Source organism: Tursiops truncatus, chromosome 13, assembly GCF_011762595.2.
Source record: "Tursiops truncatus isolate mTurTru1 chromosome 13, mTurTru1.mat.Y, whole genome shotgun sequence".
NCBI classification, from domain to species: domain Eukaryota; kingdom Metazoa; phylum Chordata; class Mammalia; order Artiodactyla; family Delphinidae; genus Tursiops; species Tursiops truncatus.
Window position 1 is genome coordinate 81,042,795 of NC_047046.1, and position 24,622 is coordinate 81,067,416.

The 24,622-nt window shown below is 40.0% G+C and overlaps 1 protein-coding gene across 2 annotated transcripts in view; it reads left to right on the top strand.

Annotated features, from left to right (window-relative positions):
• DOK6 (docking protein 6) overlaps positions 1 to 24,622 on the top strand; it is a 412,918-nt gene that overhangs the window by 380,878 nt on the left and 7,418 nt on the right. The window contains exon 8 of one of the 2 annotated variants that reach the window (XM_073790812.1): positions 9,717 to 10,092. The exons of the other annotated variant lie outside the window; for it this stretch is intronic. Coding sequence (XP_073646913.1) covers positions 9,717 to 9,724 — 8 coding nt within the window. The 3' untranslated portion in view covers positions 9,725 to 10,092. Of the gene's footprint in view, positions 1 to 9,716; positions 10,093 to 24,622 lie in introns of those variants that run through there. 2 annotated transcript variants of the gene reach the window in all.

The window sequence follows — 24,622 nt, forward strand, 5'->3', positions numbered from 1 at the left end:
CAATCTGTTCAAAAACAAACTTCATTTCCCCCATTGAGTTGATTTGGCATCTCAGTCAAAAATCATTTTTAAACCTGAAATCTGATCAAGTCTCTGTATACACCTAATTTTCAGCAAACAAAGAGAGGAGCAGAATATATTGACCACCATAAATGTGCAACAGTGAATCCAGCCTGTGGGCAACTCAACCCTACAGGTCAGTCAGTCCAGTATCTTTAACAGATAAACTGTAAGGTAAATAAAGTGATAAAGAGAGAACCTGTGGATTAAAAGAGACATAGAAGATATATTTAAGTTTTTAAAACGGGCAAGAATGAACTACAGTGTCTAGGAATGCATGCTTGAGTGGTAAAACGATAGAGAAATATAAGGAAGTGATTACTATAGATGCCAGGATAGTGGTTATTTTGGAAGGAGAGAGAGGACTGTGACTGGGATGGGCAAATAGAAGGGTTTTTGGGTGGGAGACAAAGTTATGTTACTTAACCTGAATGATGATTTTAATTGTGTTCTCTTTATAATAATTCAGTAAACTATACTTTTGTTTCACATGATTTTTTTGTATCTATGTTTTATTTTTCAATAAAATGGTTAAAAATAATTTTAAAAATTATCTGTTTTTAACCAACAAGGATTTATATCCTAGGTATACAGGTCTGGTTCAACAACTGAAACTCAATTAATGCAATCCATCACATCAACAGTCTAAAAAAGAAAAATCAAATGAGTATATCAGTAGACACAGAAAAAGCTTTTGACAAAATCCAACACCCAATTATTATAAAAACTTTCAGTAAACTGGGACTACAGGGGATCTTGCTCAGTTTAATAAGAACATCTACAAAAAATCTACAGCTAACATCACACTTACTTAAGAGTGAGAAACTAGAAGCTTCCCCAGTAAGATCAGGTACAAGACAAGGATGTTGCCCTTTACACTTCTTTTCAATATTATACTGAAGCAGTACAGTAGCTAATGCAGTAAGAAAAGGAAATTAAAAGTACGTAGATTGGGAAGGAAAAAATAAAACTGTCTTTGTTCTTTGATGACATGATCATCAATGCAGAAAATTTGGGAGAATTGACCAAAAAACTCCTGAAATGAGTAAGTAATTAGCAAAGCTGCAAGATACAAGTTAATACAGAAAAGTCAATTGCATTCCCATATACCAGCAATGAAAAAGTGGAATCTGAAATTAAAGCCACAGTACCATTTACATTAACATCTAATAAAGAAAATCAGGGCTTGCCTGGTGGCACAGTGGTTGGGAGTCCGCCTGCCGGTGCAGGGGACACGGGTTAATGCCCCGGTCCGGGAGGATCCCACGTGCCGCGGAGCGGCTGGGCCCGTGAGCCATGGCCGCTGGGCCTGCGCGTCCGGAGCCTGTGCTCCGCAACGGGAGAGGCCACAGCAGTGAGAGGCCCGCATACCGCAAAAAAAAAAAAAAAAAAAGAAAATCAAAGAAGTAGTAAATGAATGGAAAAATAGTCCATGTTCATGGATAGGAAGACTCAAATTGTAAAGATTCTAGTTCTTCCCAAACTGATGTAGAGATTCTATGCTTTCCCATTCAGAATGCCAGTGACTTATTTCATAGAATTGACAAACTGATCCCAAAGTTTATGCGAAGAGGCAAAAACTCAGAATAGATAACACAATATTGAAGGAAAAGAACAAGATTGAAGGATGACATTCTCCAACTTCAAGACTTACAAGACTTACTATAAAGCTACAGTAATCAACACAGTTTGGTACTGGCAAAATAGGCAAATAGGTAAATGGAACAAAATGGAGAGCCCAGAAATACATCTTTGACAAAGGAGCAAAGGCAACACAATGGAGCAAGGATAGTCTTTTCAGCAAGTGGTGCTGGAACAACTGGACATCCATATGCACACACATACGAAAAAAAGTTTAACTAGACACAGACTCTACACCCTTCATGAAAGTGAACTCAAAATGGATCACAGACCTAAATGCAAAACATAACACTTATAAAACTCCTAGAAGATAGCATAGGAGAAAACCTAGATGACCTTGGGTCTGGTGATGACTTTTTCGATACAACACCAAAGCCATGGTCCATGAGAGAAATAATGGATAAGCTGGACTTCATTAAAATGAAAAACTTCTGCTCTATGAAAGACAATGGCAAGAGAATGAGAAGTCGAGCCACAGACTGGGAGAATATATTTGCAAAAAATAATCCAAAAAGGACTCTCATTTAAAATATAAAAGGAACTCAAACTCAACAGAAGGAAACAGCCCGATTAAAAATGAGCCAATAGTCTTAGCATACACCTCACCAAGGAAGATATACAGATGGAAAGTAAGCACATGAAAAGATGATCCATGTTATATGTTATGCAAAGTAAAACAACAGGATTCCACTCACTGGAATGGCCAAAATCCAGAACACTGACAACAGCAAATGCTGGTGAGAATGTGGAGCGACAGGAGCCCTCACTCATTGCTGGGGATGCAAAGTGATGCAGCCACTTTGGAAGACAGTTTGTCAGTTTCTTACAATACTAAGCATCCTCTTACTGTACAATCCAGCATTCATGCTTCTTGATATTTACCCAAAAGAATTGGAAATTTACATGCACACAAAAACCTGCACACAGATGTTAATAGCAGCTCTATTCATAATTGCCAAAACGTGGAAGCAACCTAGTGAATGGATAAATAAACTGTGGTATAGCCACACAGTATTATTGCAGGCTAAAAATAAATGAGTTATCAAGCCATAAAAACAGACGGAAGAACCTCAAATGCATATCACCAAGAGAAAGAAGCCAGTCTGAAAAGATTATGTACTTATGATTCCAACTATATGACATTCTGGAAAAGGCAAAACTAGAGAGACAGTAAAAAGATCAGTAGTTGCCAGAAGTTGGTCAAGGGGAAGATGAATAGGCAGAGCAAGGAGGATTTTTAGGGCAGTGAAGATACTCTGTATGATACCATAATGATGGATATATATCTTCATACATTTGTCCAAACCCATAGAATGTACAATACCATGAATGAACCCTAAAGTGAACTATGGGCTTTGAGTGATTATGATGTATGAATGTAGGTTAATCTGTTGTAACAAATGTAACATTTTGGTGGATGATGTTGATAATGGGGGAGAGGATGTGCATGTGTAGGGGCAGCGGGTTTATGGGAAATCTCTGCACCTTCCCTTCAGTTTTGCTGCGAAGCTAAAACTGCTCAAAAGAGTAAAATCATAATTTAAAAATTAACTGTATTAATTACATAACACTTGGACATTAGAATATGTCTTCAAATCTTTGTGAAAATTCAAGTTATCTAAAATGCCAGAAGTCGATCTTACCAGATTTTAGGAGAACAGAATTTTTTTGTTTTCTGTTTTGTATACTTTTGGAATCTCTTAAATAAACTAAAACAATAGTATCATGTTATTCATTATTAATATTATTAATGTTATAAAATTTAGAAAAATATTCCACTTACTGTTGCTTCTACGTTTTTAGGTTATAGAGACAACCATTTTCACTTCATGTTTTTTAGCTTCTAGAGGAGATGAGGGCATTCATTGGTTCTGAGGCCAAACCAACCTTGTTGGAGTACTAGCTATGCAATCATGGGCAGAAAACTTAACTACTATATTGTCTGTTTCCTAATGTGCAAAATAGAACTAAAAATCTAGGAAGTCACTGGCTTGTAAACAGAATTTAATGTGTTTAAAGAAACCATAAATCCTAGTACATAGTAAACTTACAATTAATGCTGTGATTTTTCTACTATTACTACTAATTATTACTATTATTACTAATATATTGACCTGCAAGCAAGAAATTGGAGTTGTGAGCTAAAAGGAAACATTTCTTCATTTGAATTTTTAACACTTTTATCTTGTTCATCTAAAATCCATTAAGATACCACAAAATTAGAAACTATTTTTTTTTAGAAGTTTTTTTGTCAGCAGCAATATTCTGCAAACTAGCTGAGAAAAATTAAGTATTTTTAAATCTGAGAACACCTAACCTCGTTTCGTAAAAAAATGAAGTCATTAACTCTGGCTTGCCTATGGCCTAAAAGGCAACAAATGGGCTTTGAGAAGCACTTAATCTGAAATCACTGAAATTGTTCATTCTGAAAAAGATCGGAAAAGGTATGAAGTATTTTTCCATCAATTTCCATATAAAAAGAAAGCTACCTGTACTTCCTTAGCATTGCTTGAATGTCTCCGATATTTGCTTGACGGGCATCCAAGATCATGAAGTGCTCTCAATAAGCTAGTTAGCTCTAAAATGAAACTACTTTGACAACAAGTTTTGGCCATGGGATTGAAATGTGATGTTTTTATCACGTAGAATCCACGTCTTGAATAATCAGGCTGCTTCAGTCATTTGTGGAAGACACAGCATAATAAATCTCAGATGTGATTCTGCCCTGAGAGTCCATCATTTCCACGATGCCCTGATGACCAAGCCTCTATTACAGTTTTCTCACACTTGACTGGTTCGGTCTCAGATATCATCAGCGGGGAAACCCTCTAAACTTAGCCGCACAGCTTCATTCTCCAAGCCATTTGACTTTAATATAAACGCAAATAGAAGTAATTATGATGGCTGTCTTTCAAGGGGTGGGAGTTAGTTCCCAGCATATACAATTTTAAGGCAACAAATTGAAATCAGCAGGAAAGAAACATTTACAGTTCAGCTTATCTTTATGGAGTTATTTTTACAATTTTTAGTTTTTCTTTATCTCTGCATGTGCTATAAAAACACAAAATTTGGAGCCATTCAATTTGGCTTCCTTTTTCTATTGCATTGAAACAGTAAATGAAATCTAAAGCCACTAATCTATGAATTTCCCTAATTTCAAAGTATGTTAATATTTTTCTTTAGGTACACTACCTACCAAATGGCTTCTCATTAAATGGGATATTAAAATATATTCTATATTACAATTACATTCTACTCTTCCCCACTGTATTTTCAAATTGCTTATAACAAAGAAGTTACATTATGTCAACATTTATTTTGCCTCTGTTTAGTTCCTCTTTTCAGAAATTACCCATTACGGTTCTGGGAAAGATATTAAGTGCTATTATTGAACATGATTCATCCCATGCCCTCTGCCTGTATACATGTCTAATAGACCTAGCTTAACACAAAAAGCTTTGTTACTTTATTTTGTCAGAATTCATAATTTTGTAAAAAAATGTTCACATGAATATCTTCTTTTCTCCAGACTTTTTTCTATTTTGGCATCATAATAGTTTCAGAATGCTAGATTTTTAAAATTAATTTATGAAAATGGCCTCTGAAAGACATGGGGTATCTTTTTTACAGTACCTGTTATATAATCTGGCCTCTCAGACTCAACCTCTGAATAGTTCAGTCATTCTGGCCAGCTTAGAAATGTCATTACTAATATCTTGATGAAGTTTGTATTTTAAGAAATATGACTTTTCCCCTACACTACACTCTTTCCAAACAATAAATGACTCTGAAACATTTATTTTAATGATTTTGTTGCTACAACTAACATACCTTTGGAATTTTTCTCATTGGGCAAAATACCTTTACGTCCTTGGGTTGGAAAGAATCCATTAGAACTTGAAATACAGAGTGCATCTAGTTCTATTATACCCTCCCAACAACCCGTGAAACTCCAGTCCCAAGAGGTCAAGGTGGCATGTAGCATGGAGAGGAAGAAGAGGGGTTCTTGTTTAGGACTCCTCCCCTTACAAGCATTATGATCTCAGGTAAACTAAATTCTCTGTACTTTATTATCTTCATCTGTCAAATGAGAATAATTTTAGTACTTATCACATAGGGATACAAATATTAAGTGAGTTAATGTTTTTTCCTCTTAAATATTCACTTTTTTCTCCTGTTTTCCAGGCCTTAGAATAAATAGTGTGTGGAACACAATGTGGGTTCAACTAGTATCAGTATGGTTTTTACTTAACTGTCTAAGGCTCTTGTGGTGAGCTGGATAATGGTCCCCCAACAACGCCCATCACTTGAGGGCCCCTAAAAGTCATCACAAGTGTGCTTCTAAGAGGGAGGCAGGAGGGGGATGTGGCTGCAGAAGAGGGCAAAGGTGATGTGCCGGTGGGGTCACGAGCCAAACATGGGGACGGCCTCCAGGAGCAGGAAGAAGCAAGGCAACAGTCCGGAGGGGGCGCGACCCTGCTGACCATTCTGCCCAGGGACGTTCATTTCAGACTCCCGCCTCCAGGACTGCAAGAGGATAATCTGTGTTGTTCTAAGCCGTTGAGTTTGTGGCCATTTGTTACAGCAGCAGTAGGAAACCGAAACAGCCATCCGACTAGATATGGAAGTTCCCAGAACTATTACCGCATCTCTGACTCTCTGGCTGTTCTACTTTTCATCACATTTTGGGCTAACCCATAGAGAACACTGCACAGTTGGGGTCCCCTCTATGCTAGAGAATACCGGACTCTTGTTCAAGTACCGCATGGTTGGGAATTGAATTGCCAAGAAACTATCAAAGACAAATATTTTTTCATAGTTTAAGAAAGGCCACTCAAGTTTTCTTTTTTACTTTTTCGAAACCGACATTTGTATTATTTACGAGTTGAAAGTTCAAGCCTGAGGGGGAGGCTAGCAGCTGAGCCTCACGCGGGCAGCATACGTAGGGTCAGTGTCACCCCTAAGGCTTACTGTGCTACAGCTGGACGAGTCAGCGTCTCCTGGCACAGGGACCAGAGGACAGCAGGAATCCAACTCCTGTCCTCCATCCCCTTGCAAAAAGAGGTTAGCCCCAAGTTTGCTTGATCTCAAGGGAAACCACATCTTAGTGACCACTATTAGGAAAGAGAACCTACTCCTTGCTCTGTGGTGACCTACATGGGAAGGAAATCTAAGAAAGAGTGGATATACGTATATGTATAACTGATGCACTTTGCTGCACAGCAGAAACTAACACAACATTGTAAAGCAACTATACTGCAATAAAAACTTAAAAAAAAAAAGGAAAGAGAACCTACTCCAAACTGCACTATAACAAATATTGTTAAATTGTTTACAATATTCTCTTTTTTTCAAACGATTTGTAAGGGGGTTCTAATAGTATTTTTTTTAAATATAGTTACAATCCCACCATCTGATTTTGCTAGTGGACCTCATTTAATAATTAGGAATGTTTTTTGCTACAAGTAAGTTAAAAACCAACTGACAGTGGTTTATACCAATAGTCCATTTCTTTATCATATAAAAAAGCCTCATTTGGCTCCTCTTGTTGATTTAGCTGCTCAGTGATGTCACTGGGGATCCAGGGTCTTTCTGTGCTTCTGTTCTATTGTGCTTATTAGCAAGCTTCCTTTCCATCTTCATGCTTGTAACTCTTGTTCACAAGATGACTGCTAGAGCTCCAGGCATCACATTTACTTTCAAAACACAAATCAGAAGGAAGAGACAAAGTTTCTCCACTGTGAGGCTTATTAATTTTTAATCAGTGAAGGAAATCTTTCCAAATTTCCACACAGATGTCTTCTATTTCATGGGCCAGAATTTTGACATTATGGCATTTGAATTTATGACATTATTTTGACATAACTCTGTCTGCACTGGGAAACGCTGGGAAAGTAAGTAACTGGCAAAGGGGAAGGAAATGCTGTGATGAGCTTACCAGTCATTATTTATCTCCTTGCCTGAGGGAAAACCCTAACTTCCCTGAGATCAAAAGATTTCTACCCTGGCTTCTTATCACAAGGACAAAAGGGCAAATGGGCAGTTGTCAAGGCAATAAACAGAATCTGGCATATTTTAGGACAATATAATTAGAAAATTATAAATTCTCCAAGAATATTTATTCAAGCAAGTTACTATTTTAAATCTATCTTTTAAGTGCATATACTTCTGATTAAAATAATGTATGGGAATTGAAGAAAATTTGGGGAAAGAAAAAAGAACTAAGAATAAAGTGAGAAATGAGAATAAAATAAAATGTTTAAAAGCATCTCCCAGAGACTATCATGTTGGTATTTAGGTATAAATATACGTGCAGCCTTTTTGTTTAGTTTGATTGTTTTACTCAGTGCATCTTTAATACTTTTTAATCAGCCTTTTCCTTAACAGTATATCATGGGCATTCTCCCACATCATTAATATCCTTGTACATCATCATTTAGAATAGCCATATGATAGTCTAAGCAGTAGGTCTATAGTTTAATAGATACAACCAACTCCCACTGTCAAACATTTAGACTGTTTCCTGTTTGTGTTTTTTGGTTTGGTTTTTTATTTTGCTATTAAACACCAAATTATTGCTCTTGTGATGAGAACCTTTAACGTCTACTGTCTCAGCAACTCGCCAATATACAATCCAGTATTGCTGACTGTAGTCACCATGCTGTACGTCACATCCCCACAACTTATCTTAGAGCTGGAACCCAAAGTACCTCTTAAGCTTCCTCAGAAGATCTTAAGCCAAGAGTTCTCATACTCACAGATTGCTCTGCCATCTCACATATTAACACAGACTGCCCACTGGCATTGGTGCTCCGAGTGTCATAAATTTTCTCTAACTCTGACTTTGGTGCAGGGTATCTACCAAAGGGAGTAACTGCAAAGTTGGATAAAAATAAAGAATGGAGAAGTTTAGCGACAGGGGGAGGGTCAAAATACATTTCTGCTCAGAAAGGAAGGTGAGTCCTTACATCCTGGAAGCACTTCAGGGAAGCACTTCAGAACAAGCTCTATTTCATATCCTTTTACTGCCCAAATGGAGGCGTTTGGTCGAGCAATTTCTCACTCACTCATTTAATGATTCTTATGATTAAGTGCCGTCAAAAGTCAGAACTTGGACAGCACATAAAGAGACACAGCTCCTGCACTTGTGGTTTATAATCTAAGGGAGGCATATGTGCTGGTGAGACATTAAACTCATCACCGAAGAAAGTATTTTCACCTCAGAGGAGGAAAGTTCATGAGCACTTAGATGGTGGCTTTATTTCACCTGTTATGTCCTTTTGGGGAGGATGAAGGTGGGAGTATGAAGGCCATTGAAAAGATTTCATGGAAGAAATGAGTGATGAGAAGTAATGATCCAAGAAATAAGACTACTGATGAAATAATCGATGCAAAATAAAATAGACAAAGCCCTTTTTCAATACACATAGCCACACGCAAAACAGGCAGTGCCGTAATTTTGACTGAACTTGTTTCTACAGTTTAATAATCTTCTTTCAATATTCCAGGGAACCATAACACTGTTAAGATACCTCTCATACACACGGGGAGGAAAAAAGAAGAAACCCAAATAGGCCACAGTATTTCCAAATAGATCTTCTCCCAAACAAATTCTGATCTAACATAAAGCACATATGTGATAATGTTTGAGAACTGTCAATTAACAAGCAATAACACATTTTCCTGAAGCTTTGACCAAAGGTTCACAGGCTTAACTGAAACTTCTCAGGGTACAAACATATGAATAAACTCTGAAGAAAAGTCATTAATTCTATCTGTCCTTTCAAACAAGTTTTTTATTTTATTATTAAGGGAAGAGATAATAATTTCACTTACTTATTATTTGGTTTTTGAAACTGAGTTTATGTTTTGTGTGTGTGTGTGCTAAAAAAAAAAGGTTGTGTACTTTACTGTTTACTTTTCCTTCAAGATTTCTTGGATGTATTTCAAAATTTTAGATTGAAATTTGCATTATATTCACTTAAATGTCTTTCTTATCTGGGCTTTTTTTTTAGTTCTCTAACCTAGTAAAGCCCTAATCAAAGAGAATTACTTGGGGCTTCCCTGGTGACGCAGTGGTTAAGAATCCGCCTGCCAATGCAGGGGACATGGGTTCGCTCCCTGGTCTCGGAAGATCCCACATGCCGTGGAGCAACTAACTAAGCCCGTGAGCCACAACTACCGAAGTCCGCGCATGAGAGCCCGTGCTCCGCAACAAGAAAAGCCACCACAATGAGAAGCCCGCGCACCGCAACGAAGAGTAGCCCCCGCTCACCGCAACTAGAGAAAGCCCGCACACAACCAAAAATAAATTTAAAAAAAATTAAGAAACTAAAAAAAAAATTACTTGTTCTAGTATAATTAGTATAATAAATTATATATTTAATGGTATCCACACAGTTTAGAAAATTAGTTTTATTTTTGTCTTCTTAGATGGTCTTGCTGCCTATAAATTCTTATTGGAAGGCAGCTGAATGAAACATAAAAATTATCAGGAGCATACTGCTAAATCTATTTGGACTTGTGCTGTATGTTAAATTTTAGCCCGTTCCACCTGTTGATATTGTAAAAGGTCAGATACTCAATGCAGTGCATTTTAGTGTCTGCCCTAAACGCCAGATTAATCTCAGCGTAATCAATGAGTTTAACCCTATAGTTATTAAGCAGGAAAATAGGATTGTTTCCCTCAGATCCCATGAACCTAGCAGAAGGATAAGAAACATAAATTGTGCAGCTGCTGTCCTGACTAGAAACTAGCTATACAGCCCAAATACATTCCGTTTTGGTGAGACCCAGACTTACAGTATAAAATCCCATTCATCAATCACTGTAGTCCCATGATCATCAACCTTAAGGATCAGTATTTTACAAGGCGGGCTAGGTCATTGGAGGTTCATACCACTAGGCAGGTTATTATATAACATTATTATGCTAAGGGACAAGGTCATTCAGAAATCCGATTGCACGCAGATGGGCTTTGATGTCTCTACAAATTTCTAAAACATAAACACTAGCCATTCAAGTTCATCATAGGTTCAAATGGAAAAGGGAACCAATATTGGATTCACATCAAGCTTTAGGCAGACCTGGTCAGGAGAAGCTGGTGGGTACGTTACGAGCATCCTCCATCTTAGTTTCCCATCTTCAAAAAAGTGCCAAGCTACGTGGTTTTATCAGCAGCTTACTGACGGTGACCACTGTCACTCCCAATCACAACTGGTTGAAAGTTAAGAGAATTTAGAAATTATGTGGGCCGGCAGTTCTTAAAGTGTGGTCCCCAAGTCAGCATTATGAGGGAACTTGTTAGAAATGCAAATTCCAGACCTACTGAAAATCAGAAATTCTAGGGACGGAGCCCAGGAGTCCGTATTTAGGAAACACTTGGGGTGATTCTGATGAACGCTTAAATTCCAAGCAACTCTGCCCCATTTTGTTCCATTTTATGAGTGACAAGACAGTAAAGTCAGAAGGAACCTCAGAGCTCCTGACTTACCTAAGAATATCCTACACCGTTCATACAGATGATTGCATTTTTTTTAGTGGCAGAGTTGGACTTCATTTGGGGAGTGAAATGGGGGAAGGGGGACTTAGAAAGAGTTTTGTCATTAGACAGCTGATGTTCCAGAAGCCACGAAGCAGAGCCCACAGGACACCCAGGGTGCAGTGCGAGGAAGCAAACACACAACCAGGAACTGGGCAACCTGGGTTGTAGACCTCACGCGCACCTGGCCGGTCCTAGCGGTGTCACACCAGCCCCCAGGTGGTTTCTCCGAGTACCAAGTGGGAATAATACCTGCCCTCTTACTTCTCAGTGCCGTTTTCAGAATTAAAAGAAGTAATTACATGTGAAACTATCTGAAGCCTGAAAGCCACATATAAACATGTTACTACTTTGGGCAAGCATGCGGCCCGCGGCCGAGAGGGTATAACCCGGAAGGGAGGCACCGCCGCAGAGAGGTGGGGGAGTGACAGGAGGGACCCCCAGGAGAAAGGAAGGGACAGACGGTGACCTAGAGCTGGGTGACCTTGAGAAAACCCGTAAAGGACGACGATAAAAATACGGGGGCCGGCAATGAGAAACCAGTACCAACCAGAAAGAGAAGTGAAAGAGGCTGGATGAGGTGTTCCCGATCACACAGCTGCAGCTCAACAACAACAAGTGTGTGTTTTTAAGGCTACACTGGCCCTGAAGTGGGGGGGAAATGGGAGGGGACAAAAGGTGGCGCCGTGGTAAACAAAGCAAAATCCCTTTGCGGGGACGCGGCCAGCAGGGCGAGTGGCCGGACAGGGGGAGGTGAAGTGGAGGCGGGGCTGGGTTTTAGTTTCTCTTCTCTAATAATTCTGCAATCATCGCAGGCAAGTCTGAAAGTCTGATCCCCTCCCCGTAAGAATGAAAGTGGACGTGAGCTGGCCTCCGTGTGCCGGGCGCTACGACCAGAACGGAGATGTGCTCCGTGCAAATCCCAGGCCTCGGGGCACCTGGGGAAGTCTAGCTGAGGCGGCAGGAAATAAAAGCACCGGGAGGGAGGGAGGGAGGGAGGCCATGTTTATATGTTGGTTTCAGGCTTCAGATAGTTTCACATGTAATTGCTTATTTTAATTCTGAAAACGGCACTGAGAAGAGGGCAGGTATTATTCCCACTTGGTACTCAGAGAAACAACCTGGGGGCTGGTGTGACACTGCTAGGGCGGCAGGTGAGATCTCAGGCCCCCAGGGGAAAACAACACAGAGAGAAAGCCACGCCTTAGCCCGGGTTTGAAGGAAGATGGGAAGATGAACTTTACTTTTGTTCATCTTCACATTGTCTGGTCTCACTCACTACAACAAACACGCATTCCTTCTGTGATTGGAAACACATCAAAGAAAAAAATTTTAATAAAAAACAATACGATATTATGGAGTTGTGTGCTAAAAATAGCATCAAAGCCATTAACTGGGGCTAGGAATAAGGTCTGAAGCAATCACAGAGTTCATATGATTCGTGCTGCAGCTCTTTCTATATTAAAACGTAAGAATACAGTTACAGGAATAAGTCATTTAAATAAAAGCAAATGAAGCTGACAGACGACATAAAACTCTGTAATCATCACATTTTAAAGTTCTGTATGTATATTTTAGGTTGAACTCCATGAAATTTCTGATAATTTACAGTTTGTGACCTACAAACAACTATTATAGGGTTCAATCGTATCTTTCTATTTGGAATAGATGGACAGATAGGTAATGTAACCTGAGAATTTCCAAGATTTGGTTAAAATTCTTTTTTGGTTTCATTGTCAGTTTCATTGATTAAATATATTTGCATGAAAAGCAATCTCCACAGTTGTAAACTTATACTATACTATACTGTACTTTCTATCCTGAGAACTCGTCCACATTGGAGGAGGTCAGCTTTGTAGCTGCTGGTTTAGGAACCGTTCCTGACCTTTGAATGCTATGCCAGGAGGACCGGGGAGGGGCAGAGAAGGCCAGGGCCGCAGCAGAGGCCCTCAGCAAGAGCTGCAGGATTGCATCCCAGCAAAAGTTACAGCTGCGTCCACCAGTACACTCCTGAAGAAAACCCCAAAGGGAAAACATTCTGCATTCGCCACAGTATTTACGAGAGCAGAATTCTCACACGTCCCTGTTGCCCATGAGGTAGTCAGTAGACTCACAGCTTCCACAGACACCAAAGGACGTGCAAATTAAACTTTTAAAAGTGTTACATTTTAACTGTTGCTGCATAGTAGGTTTTCGTTCTTTGAATATGAGCCCAACTCATCTATTTCTTTCTTATTCTTTCATGAAATGCCTTATACAACTCCATTCAGTGAATGTTTGTCTTGAACTGATCATCGACGATCACTACTGCTGATCATTTCAGATGTGTTCCCTCTTTATTAAGTAACAAAGCTTCATTTTTCTTCTTAATTAAGAAATAAGAGGGGCTTCCCTGGTGGCGCAGTGGATAGGAATCTGCCTGCCAATGCAGGGGACGCGGGTTCGATCCCTGGTCCAGGAGGATCCCACATGCCACACAGCAACTAAGCCCGTGCACCACAACTACTGAGCCTGCCCTCTAGAGCCCGCGAGCCACAACTGCTGAAGCCCCCGCTCCTAGAGCCCGTGCTCCGCAACAAGAGAAGCCACTGCAATGAGAAGCCCGCGCACCACAACGAAGAGTAGCCCCGGCTCACAGAAAGCCGGCGTGCAGCAACGAAGACCCAACGCAGCCAAAAATAAATAAGTTTAAAAAAAAAAGAAAAGAAAAGAAATAAGACAATAATAAAAATGGTCCTTAAGGATCTTTGGCCCTAAAATCAATCACTCCAGAATTTACTGATGCTGTCATAACCAAATACCATAGACTGAGTGGCTTAAACAAGAGAAATTTATTTTCTCACACTTCTGGAGGCTGAAGTCCAAGGTCGGGGCATCAGCATGGTCAGATATTGGGGAGAGCTTTCTTCCTGGCTTGCAGGTGGCTGCCCTCTTGCTGTGAGCTCACATACCTTTCCTCAGTGAGTGTGGAAAGAGATCTTTCTCTTCTTCTTCTTCTTATAAAGTCACCAATGCTCACTGATTAGGACCTCACCCTTATGACCTCATTTAACTTAATTACATCCTAAAAGCCTTATCTCCAAGTCAGTCACATTGAGGATTAGAGCCTCAACAAGTGAATCTGGGGGGGACACAGTTCAGTCCACAGCAGTCCTGCAACCGCTGGGTTCAGTCCAGGATCCCAACCATCACAGTCTAGATGCACCATGAGAATCCCACCTCTGGTCCACACCAATGTCAGCATCTCAGGGAAACTCAGTGGGTACCCTCACCTCAATTATGAGTTCTAAATCCAGACCGAAGCAAGAGCATATTTAAGCTAAGAAAGGCTGCCAAAATCAGAATTCTGAGGTTTGGAGTTTTTTAGAGAACTGAGAACTCAGAAAGAGGCCTTGGGATCCAAAACCAAACACCATATACAGCCCTCCCCCACAAATACCTACTGAAGACCCCTCTGCAAGCTGAGAACCAATGAACTATGAAGACCTTGGAGCCTCCTGAATCCTGAAATGCCATCACATCATGGAGCATTTCCAGCCTGTGAACTGGCCATTTTTGCAGCCACGGCTTTCCCAGACCCGCTGTAGTTTGTGGAGCCACTTGCAACAGAGTTTCCTGTACCCCAGGGCGTCTCAAGCAGGAGGGATGTGCTCTGAGACCAGAACTTAGTTACAGTGGACACCCCGCTGCATGCATCCATCCATCAGGGCGCAGGCAGAGAAGCAGAGGCAGTTGGAGAGACACATGGAGACAATGCAAGGCATCGGCTTATGTACTTCTGGGGGCTCACTGGACAAGTTCAAGGTCACAGGCGGGGGCTCCAGGATGGGGCGTGAAGCTGCCATCCACAGGCAGCACTGCTCCTTCGCCAGGAGGTCCTCAGTGCTGTTCTTTCACCTGATGGAATCAGCTCCACCCAGATTCTCTGGGATCATCTCCCTATTTCTGGGCTCTAACCACACCTATGAAACACCTCAGAGCAGCATCTCAGTTAGTGTTTGATAAAAACCGGGTCTGTGGCCCGGCCAGGTTCACACAGGAAAGACTCCCCAGCCTGCAGGCGTCCCCTTCGCCCTATAGGGGGCTGTCGGGCACCACGGCGTAACCCCCAGTGAAATCTGAGTGTAGTTCTCTACTGCGAGGGCTTCATGAAACAATGCATGTGAAAAATACTAAAAAGAAAGTTTTACACACATATAACAGAGTCTTGGTTTTAGCACTGTTGGTATCAGAGGATGTCTGCCTGTTATTCTAAAAGCAAAAAAAATATTCTTGCAAGTACACAGGGGCATCAGGCAGTACCATCTCACCAGGAACAAGCTCTTGCACCTCTGCTACTTTTGTTGACTTCCGTGTTTCTTAATTTTAGCCGGTGCCACTCAATCTAATCTGCATCGTTATCTTAGTCTTAGGAGGATAGCCATCTATTTCAGCATGTATGTTTCTCAATGAGTGAGGAATATGCATGAAGTGAAGAAAAAAGTCTAGACAAAACTATCCCATTGATGCAGATTTCCATACTGTCTACAGTGCTCCTGCTGCCCCTCAAAGCAGCCAGCAGCTCCTGACCACCCTGTGATCCTGGCTGTGAGACCGTGTGAGCTGTCCCTTCCCCAGGAGCTCTGCAGCTTGTCCAAGACCAGTTCTCATTCCAGTGCAGCCCATATATCCAGAGACTGAACGGGATTTCAGACAATGATCTTAACCACCAGCTGTGTCCCACACGCATCCCCACACTAAGCTCCCAAGTCTCAAGTACCTGAATGGACAAAAATTATTGTGCTTTGTAGTTTCTGCCACAAAGGAAAACACATATAATATTTTTTAAATATAGCATATATACATATATTATTTATAGATATATGCAGACTTAATGAATCTATCTAAAGTTGTGATTGTCAGTAGAAAGCAAAAGGCAGAATACACGTGTAATGATGCAAGTCACTGATGAATTTTTCCCAACAGTACACACTTCAACACACACCAAGCAATAAGGGAGCTGCCTCTGTGCGTGGATTAGCTCCACCGGGCACAGGTTAGCACAGACAATGAAGATGAGGAGGATGTTAAACCTTCGAGTTACTGTTTTTATATCCTATCTCTTTCCACTTATTTAAAATTACAGCTGCAATATGTAAACACTGCCAGAACCTATTCTTATTAAAGTAAAAAGGCAAACCATTCAGAAGTTTGTAAATATCAGAATAACAATCGTTGGCCATTCATTTTCTACACACATTTTTTTCCCAATAGACTCACGTGTCAACCATCCTGTGAAAATTACACGTAGTGGTTAAAATGCTTGAGAATAGTGAGGCAAGTCGGTAATTGAAAGTTATCAATAAGACAGAGCGTGTCCGATTGTCAACTGGCTTCTCAAAACCCCCCCGCACCATACTTCCTGTGTCAGCCACATTTCTCTGCTTTCCGTCCCACGTTCTAACAGCAGTAACAGGATATTCTAAAATACACTAAGACTGCATCTTCTCAGTTCAGTTTAACTGTCTGTCACAGGAGACAAAAAGAAACTATCTTAACAAAAGAACTCTGGTAAGAGATATATTCACCAGTTAATCATCCCCTGAATGTTAACCATCACAGCTTGTAAGCTATTTACCCTATAATCTCTTTATTTTCTATCTTTAAAGTACCCTATAGCGGTATAGCAATCCTCTAGAGCAATTTTAAAGGGCAGCAAATCTTCGAGCACAGTCTTCCATATTCAGAATTAAAACATGCTTCACTGTTTTTAACACAGGCTCTAACAGAATGAAAGCTTCATTCTAAAACCGCAGGAATCATTCATCTTCCCTGTGTTGTGTTGGTCCTAAAATAAATGTTTCTTTCTTCCCTGTGACAATTAAATGAAGGCTCTGATTTTTTTCTCCATTTTATTTTTATGTTGACAGCATGCTATTGTTTAAAAAAAAAAACTCATCTGAAGAAGAGACTCTCCCCATCAAAACAATAGCAGGAACAAAAATCTATATGCCTTATAAGAAATAATTTGGATAATTCTCAGGTGACTGGACTGTACTGGAAATTAATTTTGATTAATAAGTATATCCATCCTATGAATTTGAGTGGTAAGAGAACTGCTTACCTAATTTTCTGTTCTCTAGTAAGAATTCCAGAATGTCCGTATTCATTCTTTCTTTCTCACATGTCATGGAGTTATTCAGCTCTCTCTATGAAACTGTCCTACTGGTCACTATCATGAAATTATTTCATTAAGATATGATGTGTATTTCAGATGATGAAGAATTTCACTGAAACTTAGCAGAGTCTTACTAAATAATAAGTCATTGTAAAAATCCAACAAAAACTGGAAGTCACTGCCATTATCGTGAGAATCATTAAATATCACTATTTATTAACATTGTCAAGAACTGTGGACAGTCTAAGATTTCACCCCACATGCCAGCTAGCCAGTAAGCCTGCCGCAGTTTCATGGATGCTGGCAGAACACAAGAGACCCCTGGATCAGAGACTAAGGACCTTTTATTACTCACAGCAATAGCATTGGCCAGAGTATCTGCATTTATGTTGGTTTCCTGAGTCCCATTTCTTACAGGGAGATGAAAAGAAGGTCAGGTGACACCCACATATGAAGTAGGCTGTGTTACAGGGGAGGAACCACAAGCATAGGAAACCCCAGTATTTTATAGTGGGTGATTATACAGCCTGAACTTTGTCCCTGAGGGAGACACTATCCTTACTTCATGGGACATAAGCAAATCTTCCCTTTTCTCCGGAGGGAGACACTTGCTCCATTTTTCAGAAGAAGGCCATCCGTGCTCACCAAACATGCAGAGATGCAAGAGGCTCATGGAGGATCGCCTACCAACAAACTTTCACTTCCTCATTTTTTCACTAAACTCGCATCTGTTCAGATCTTTTAAAACGTTTTCAATTGGTACATTTGTTGGGGTCAGTGTATTATAATGAAGCTAAAAATAATCATTTCCTTATTCTCCTATGTATACCTATAGCAGACATTTGACAATCACATTTAGCCTTACATTGTTATTAAAATTCTAATTTTAAAAAGGATTGTCATTTCCCCATTAGCCAGGACCAGGCGACATCATTAAATTATTTTGATTCAACAAAATAATTATTGACCATCAAAGACGTGCGAGGCAATCGATGAGATATCAGTCCCTCTCTCTATCTTCTATCTGCACAGACTGAGCTGCTGCATGCATTTTTCATAGTTTTATTCATTAATATTTACTGAGTTCCTGCTGTGAGCCTGGCATTTTACAAGGTTCCAAAGACAAAGGTAAATAAGCTTCCTTTCCTCAAGTTCAGGGTAAAAGCTCACAGAAGAGACACCAAGATGAAGCGTTAAAGAGATGAGCAAGAGGTATACAGGAGGTGCTAAGAAAGTGTAGCAGGGGCTTCCCTGGTGGCACAGTGGTTAAGAATCCGCCTGCCAATGCAGGCGACAGGGGTTCAAGCCCTAGTCCAGGAAGATCCCACGTGCCGCGGAGCAACTAAGCCCGTGCACCACAGCTACTGAGCCTGCGCTCTAGAGCCCGTGAGCCACAACTACTGAACCCGCGAGCCACAACTACTGAAGCCCGCGCGCCTGGAGCCCGTGCTCCGCAATGAGAAGCCACCGCGATGGTGCGATGGTGTGGTGCGATGTGTGGTGCGATGGTGTGCCCGCGCACCACAAGGAAGAGTAGCCCCCGCTCGCCGCAACTAGAGAAAGCCTGTGTGCAGCAACAAACACCCAACGCCGCCAAAAATAAACAAGATAAAAATGAAAAAAAAAGCGCAGCAGAGACTCAGGCTGGGTGAGATGGTGCCAGGCTTCCAAGATGGATTCTTCAAGAAAAACAGGAATTAGCCTGAAAGAGCTGAGCACAATGCAGCGTGAGGGTGGACATTCCAAGCAGAGAAAGGAGCCCATGCCACGGGTCAGGGAGCCTCTTTAGCTGGGAACTGTGTGTCCTTTAGAAAGAGGCCATGAAAGCAGACGTGGAGGTGGAGGCTGGAAAAAGCTGGAGCTGGAGAAGTGAGCACAGTTCAAATCAGAGTCCTTAGGGGCAGTTCCAATATATTTATACACATATATATAGGAAAGAGTTTAAGGGTAACAATGTGGTTAAAAGGAAGCCCTGGAGGATTTGTCTTGAAACCGTATTTGTAAGCAAAGCAATGTTTTTACATGGATTTTTTACTGGAGAGGAGTGGAACTGATGGATTTTGTACATGAGGGTCGAGTAAAGAACCCCCAAATTATACCCTTGTCACCACCATTGAGAACCTTAAGTACTTAAGTACCATGTGGGAGAGTTTGCATTTACCCTGAACAGGTGTGCAGCGGGGTGGACACCACTGGTCAGGAAGACCAGCTGGCTGGCTATGGCCATAAGCCTGGTAAGAAATTCAGGGCAGAGGTAGGGAGCATGAAGAAAATAAGTGGATTCAAGAGGTTTTGAAGAGGTAGAAACTGCAGGACTTAGTGGCTGATGGCAGGAGGGGAGATGACAGCAAAGCACGGAGACCAGGATGGCTCACAGTCCTCTGACCTGGGCTGGGTTGATGGGTACCGTTCACTGAAATAGTAAGTACAGGAGGACAGGAAATCGGGCAGGGAAGAATGGTGGGTTCAGTGTTGAAATACCACCTGTCAGTAATGGACAGGTTTTTGTTTTCTGGCCATGCTCTCCTGTTTAACTGATGAATGCCAAGTTGAAGAGGCACAAAGGTTTTCCCCATTTTAAAAGCCTCTCATTCTTTGTCTGTAGGTGATAGAGAACATTGCAGCGATCAGATCTCCAGCTGCTGGGCTTTCCCAAACGGGAACCCCAAAACAACTCACCTCTCCCTCCTCCATTTTTAGAAATAAATTCTCTCTTCAATTTATCAGAGCCTAGTTATTTAGCAAATTCAACAATATCCAGAAACCCATTTCAAATAAAAGGGAAGCAAAACGAAGGCATTACTGCAGCATATTGGGATCTACTCCCTGCACTGGTTTAGTTACACCGTCCCACTGCATCTCCACTGCTCAGGTGGAGTCCCTAGGACTGTTCTCATTTCACAGATAAAGACGAACCTCAGGCTTCAGCTACAGGCAGGACTCTGAATTATATTCTTTAACGTTCCTGTGTTCCCCACACAATTTCGCTTCAAAGCTTCTAAAAGGTGGAGTATTTTGCCGTCTCAGTCTTGTTTCTAAACCTGCTGAAGCCATGTAAATTCTCTGTGTTATAACTGCTCAAGGCTTAAGGCTAGGAAAGCCTGCGTGTCTGGCAGAATCAGCGGTTCTCAAGGTCCCATCTCTGGTCTACCAGGCGCTGCTTTCACAACTGAGAGGAATACATTTCTTACGCAGCTAAACACCTCCAATTTTCTTTCTGAGAATTACATTTCTAATCTCCTGACTGAAAGGAACAGGAGGGCCTATTTGCTATGGCCGAATTCATATAACACTGGTACCAAATTCTCAGGTCAAGCAAAAATGCTCTTTCTCAGCGCCCTCCTGGTCCTTTCTCTAGAATTCCGAATTTCTAGCTCCTGAGAGCTGCCTGTTCTTTGTCTTAGTTGTTACACTCCTCTTCACTGAGAGATTCTTTCATTATCATTTCATTGGATTTATGTTTGGAACGACTTGTCTACCAAAAAAAAAATGTTTTAAGTAAAATACATATGACTGAAGATCAAAAGTTGCAATCATTAGATGATAGTACTACCAGCCTGAAATATATGTATACGTATGTGTGTATGTACATATGCATGTGTGTATATGTGTGTATTCATATGTCTATATATACGATATATCCAACCAAAGCACATAGAAAATGTACTCACATTGGGCAGAGTCGTCTTAAGTAAAAATATAATAAAATTTTTAACAAAAATAGTTTTCTGACCACTTCAAGCCCACTCACCACCACTGTCATGACCCCTCAGTGAATCAGTCCAGGCTGAAATGTTCTCTAACATGTAAATGGTAGCTAATAAACACTTTCCTGACAGGGTCACATTAAAATTGAGGCTCCACAGGACTGAATGTTGTCCAGCTTTAGAGGAGTTAAAACTCAGAATTTGATTCTTTTCGACTTGGTGTCAAAAAATGACAAATGACCCTTTATTTTAACTTCAGCTGCTTTCATACCTATCTCCCAATTCGAACTACTTTCCTAGATTTCTTTCTAGTGATTTTTAATGCTTATGTTTTCACTTGCTTTTCAAGGTCTTTGTAATTTATTTTTATATATAGTGTAAGAAAGAATATAAACTAATATGTTTCCTTAGAGAGCTGGCCAAATTTCCCAGTACTAGAAATTTTTAAAATTTGATAGAACTAGAGACTTATGTAGAGGCATAAAGACTCAAGGAAACATAAAGCTTTTCTGTCTTTGACTTAGTTAATTAGGAAATGTTAATTTCTATATGATTTACCAATTTAAGTCAATGTTATTAATTATGTAAACATAAACGGTTTCCATAAAAATATTACGCACTACAGCAGCAGTGAAATTGAGTGAATTTGGTGACACTGGCCAACTCACTGTCGTGGACATAATTCAAGAACAATCCAGATGGATTAGTGACCATAACTTCCTAAGATTTAGCCTTCTATTCTATTAAGTGATTGTTAAATATTTTAAAAAAAGGAACGAGAGAAACTAACATTTCTGACTTTCACAATTATAAAATCAAAGTAAAACACATAAAGAAATAAAGACTCTTGGAAAAAACAGTGAATATCCATATTCTCACAGTCAAGTAACATGAAATAAAGTTAATTCAGATTATCCTGTGCTCTTCTGAAAATCAATATAACTGAGGGAATTAAAAGAAGAAAAAGTTATAAGGCCTGCTTGCTCCCTTGCCTCTAAAATATGTTTTTGTTTGCCAAATCATGCCCTTTTCTCTGTTGTGCTGTGGGGTAGCCTTAACCTTCTGGGGTGAGTGAAGAGTTTCAAGCCAGCAGCCTGGACTCCAACACTGGTGTCTGTGCACCCAGGAGAGAGAGTGTAAGAGAACTGATCCTATAGGGCTGCCAGGTGGATTAAGTAAATCAACGTAAGTGAAACATCTGACACTTCCTGGTACACTGTTAGTGCTCAGTATTAATGACGCTAACATCATGAGTCAAGCACTCGGATACTTGATGTATGATTGCATCCCACCCGAGGTCACCTGGTGAGGCTAGGACCCGCCTTAGAGCCTGTGCTCTCAACCCTTCCCTGTCCTGGCCTGTTTTCAGTGAAATCATTACAGGTAACGTGACATTGTAAAATGGCAATAATTCTACAAACATTTTCTAGCCTTTAGACATTAGTACTTAATATTAAACAATAACTGATGAAAATATATTTCAATCTCTCACAGAGTAAAGATAAAATAAAGATAACTAATTAAAACTTAAAAGCTGACCGGGGGTTAAAATGATTTTCACTGCTGTCTCTGGGTACAACGGTGATGAAATGCCTAATAAGGATTTCACAACCTGCCTAGAAAAGTAATTTGGATTTTTTGCAGCAGTTTCTCATAAAACAGAAGAAATGTCCACAGAACACGTCCTTTGTCCTGGACTCCTGGACTCCATTTTCACGAATCTCAGATCTCCTATTCTCTATTTATCTGGATATTTTCAATATCAATACAGACACTGCAATCTCGACTTTCCAGGAAGTGCTACTAACCAGAAACTATCTAGGCTTCAGATTTCCAGGTTCTGAAATTACTGCAGTTTATTGATTGTATAATGAGAATGCAGAATATTGAATTTAACTATAGTAAGAAATATTTGTAGGTCTTTCTCAATGACAATGAATGTCCTCAACTCCTCATCACACCCAACCATTCTGGCCTCATCCTTCTCTAGGTCGGTACTGGCAGTTTCCAACGCTCCCACTGGACCTGGAAGAATGCTGATGAGTTGGAGAAAATCAGGAAGAATTATAAGTAAACCCTAGGAAATGCACACAAAACCAGAGGCTTCTTTTTATCTTTGCACTGCCTTCTGTGAGAAATTGTTCTATCTGGGGCTAAATTTAATCTATCAGATGTGTGATGGTGGGAAAAGATTGATTACAGCTCCTCTGTCGTCTCACTGAATGAGCGAGCTTTTGAACCGCAAATCCGATCCAATCACTCATCTTTAAATCATTCAGAAGTTTTCTATCATCCATTAAAAAAGTATCCAATTGGCTTCATAAGATATAACAGACTCTCCAGGGTGTGTCCCCTCCCCACGTCCATATCTCATCTGCTGCAACTCACCATGTGGAATTTTATCTCTCATCATTAGCATCATGAGGGCCTAATTCCTGATGGTGAGATACAGAGTCTGAAAGCCATGACCATTTGGGCACTGTGGTCTTATACTGACAAACAAAATATTTACAAATCTAAGAAGACAAAATTTTGTTTGTGATTATCAGAATGTTTCCCAGATCTCTGAAAAATCAACCTAGTCATTACTAGAAGGAAAAATTCTAGGTAAAGTTCTACAGAGAATGAGATGAAATCAGATGTGTCAAGAGCTAAGCAGATTTTTGGACACTTATCCTCAAACTCATTTCAGAGGTCCTCAGACTAAATGCAAGCTTAACCTTGTATCTACCGCAGAATAAAACTGTGCTACATTCTATGAAAACCTGACAGTAAATTTTCAATAATTTTGTTAATCTTCCTCATATCTAGTCTTTTTTACAAACTTCCTCCTATGTAAACTTATGTGACGTTCAATATTTTTTCTATAACATTTCTGTCGTAACTCAAATCTCTAACTATACATTACGTAGGGAAGTCCCATGCTCTTGGAAAAGTGTTTCTATGCATTCGTTTAAAATCTTCAGAAAAGAATTATATCAAATAAAAATTGCCACTTTCTCCCTAAGATACCATCTTGAGGACGATCAGCTGGAAAGTATTCTTGTTATTGATTTGCAGGAGATTAACGTGACTTTTCAGTAAACTTGTTAAAATACCTCAGATTATAGTTCTGGGGATCTCAACCTGAACTGGGCACACCCTACTTCACGATCCTGAATAGTTCCTTGATTGCTAAAACTTTCTATAAATAATATATTCATAAGTGGGAACAAAGATGTATCAATATATAACTTATTTTTATTAACATTATATTCAAAATTTTATACCTAAACCCTTGAAAATAGCAATGAAAAATTTATAGCTCAAAAACTAAATAAAAAACTGAATTTTTATTTTATGAGATTTTCCCATTCCTCAAAAAACTGAATTTTTATATTTTCCCATTCCTCTTGTTGAGCAACACTGATGAATTTTTATTTCATGTATTCTCTACTCAGTTTCAACTTAGATTATCCCATGTTAATATTTACCATTTTAGTAGCTGCCACAGATTGCTTATACCTTGCACAACTA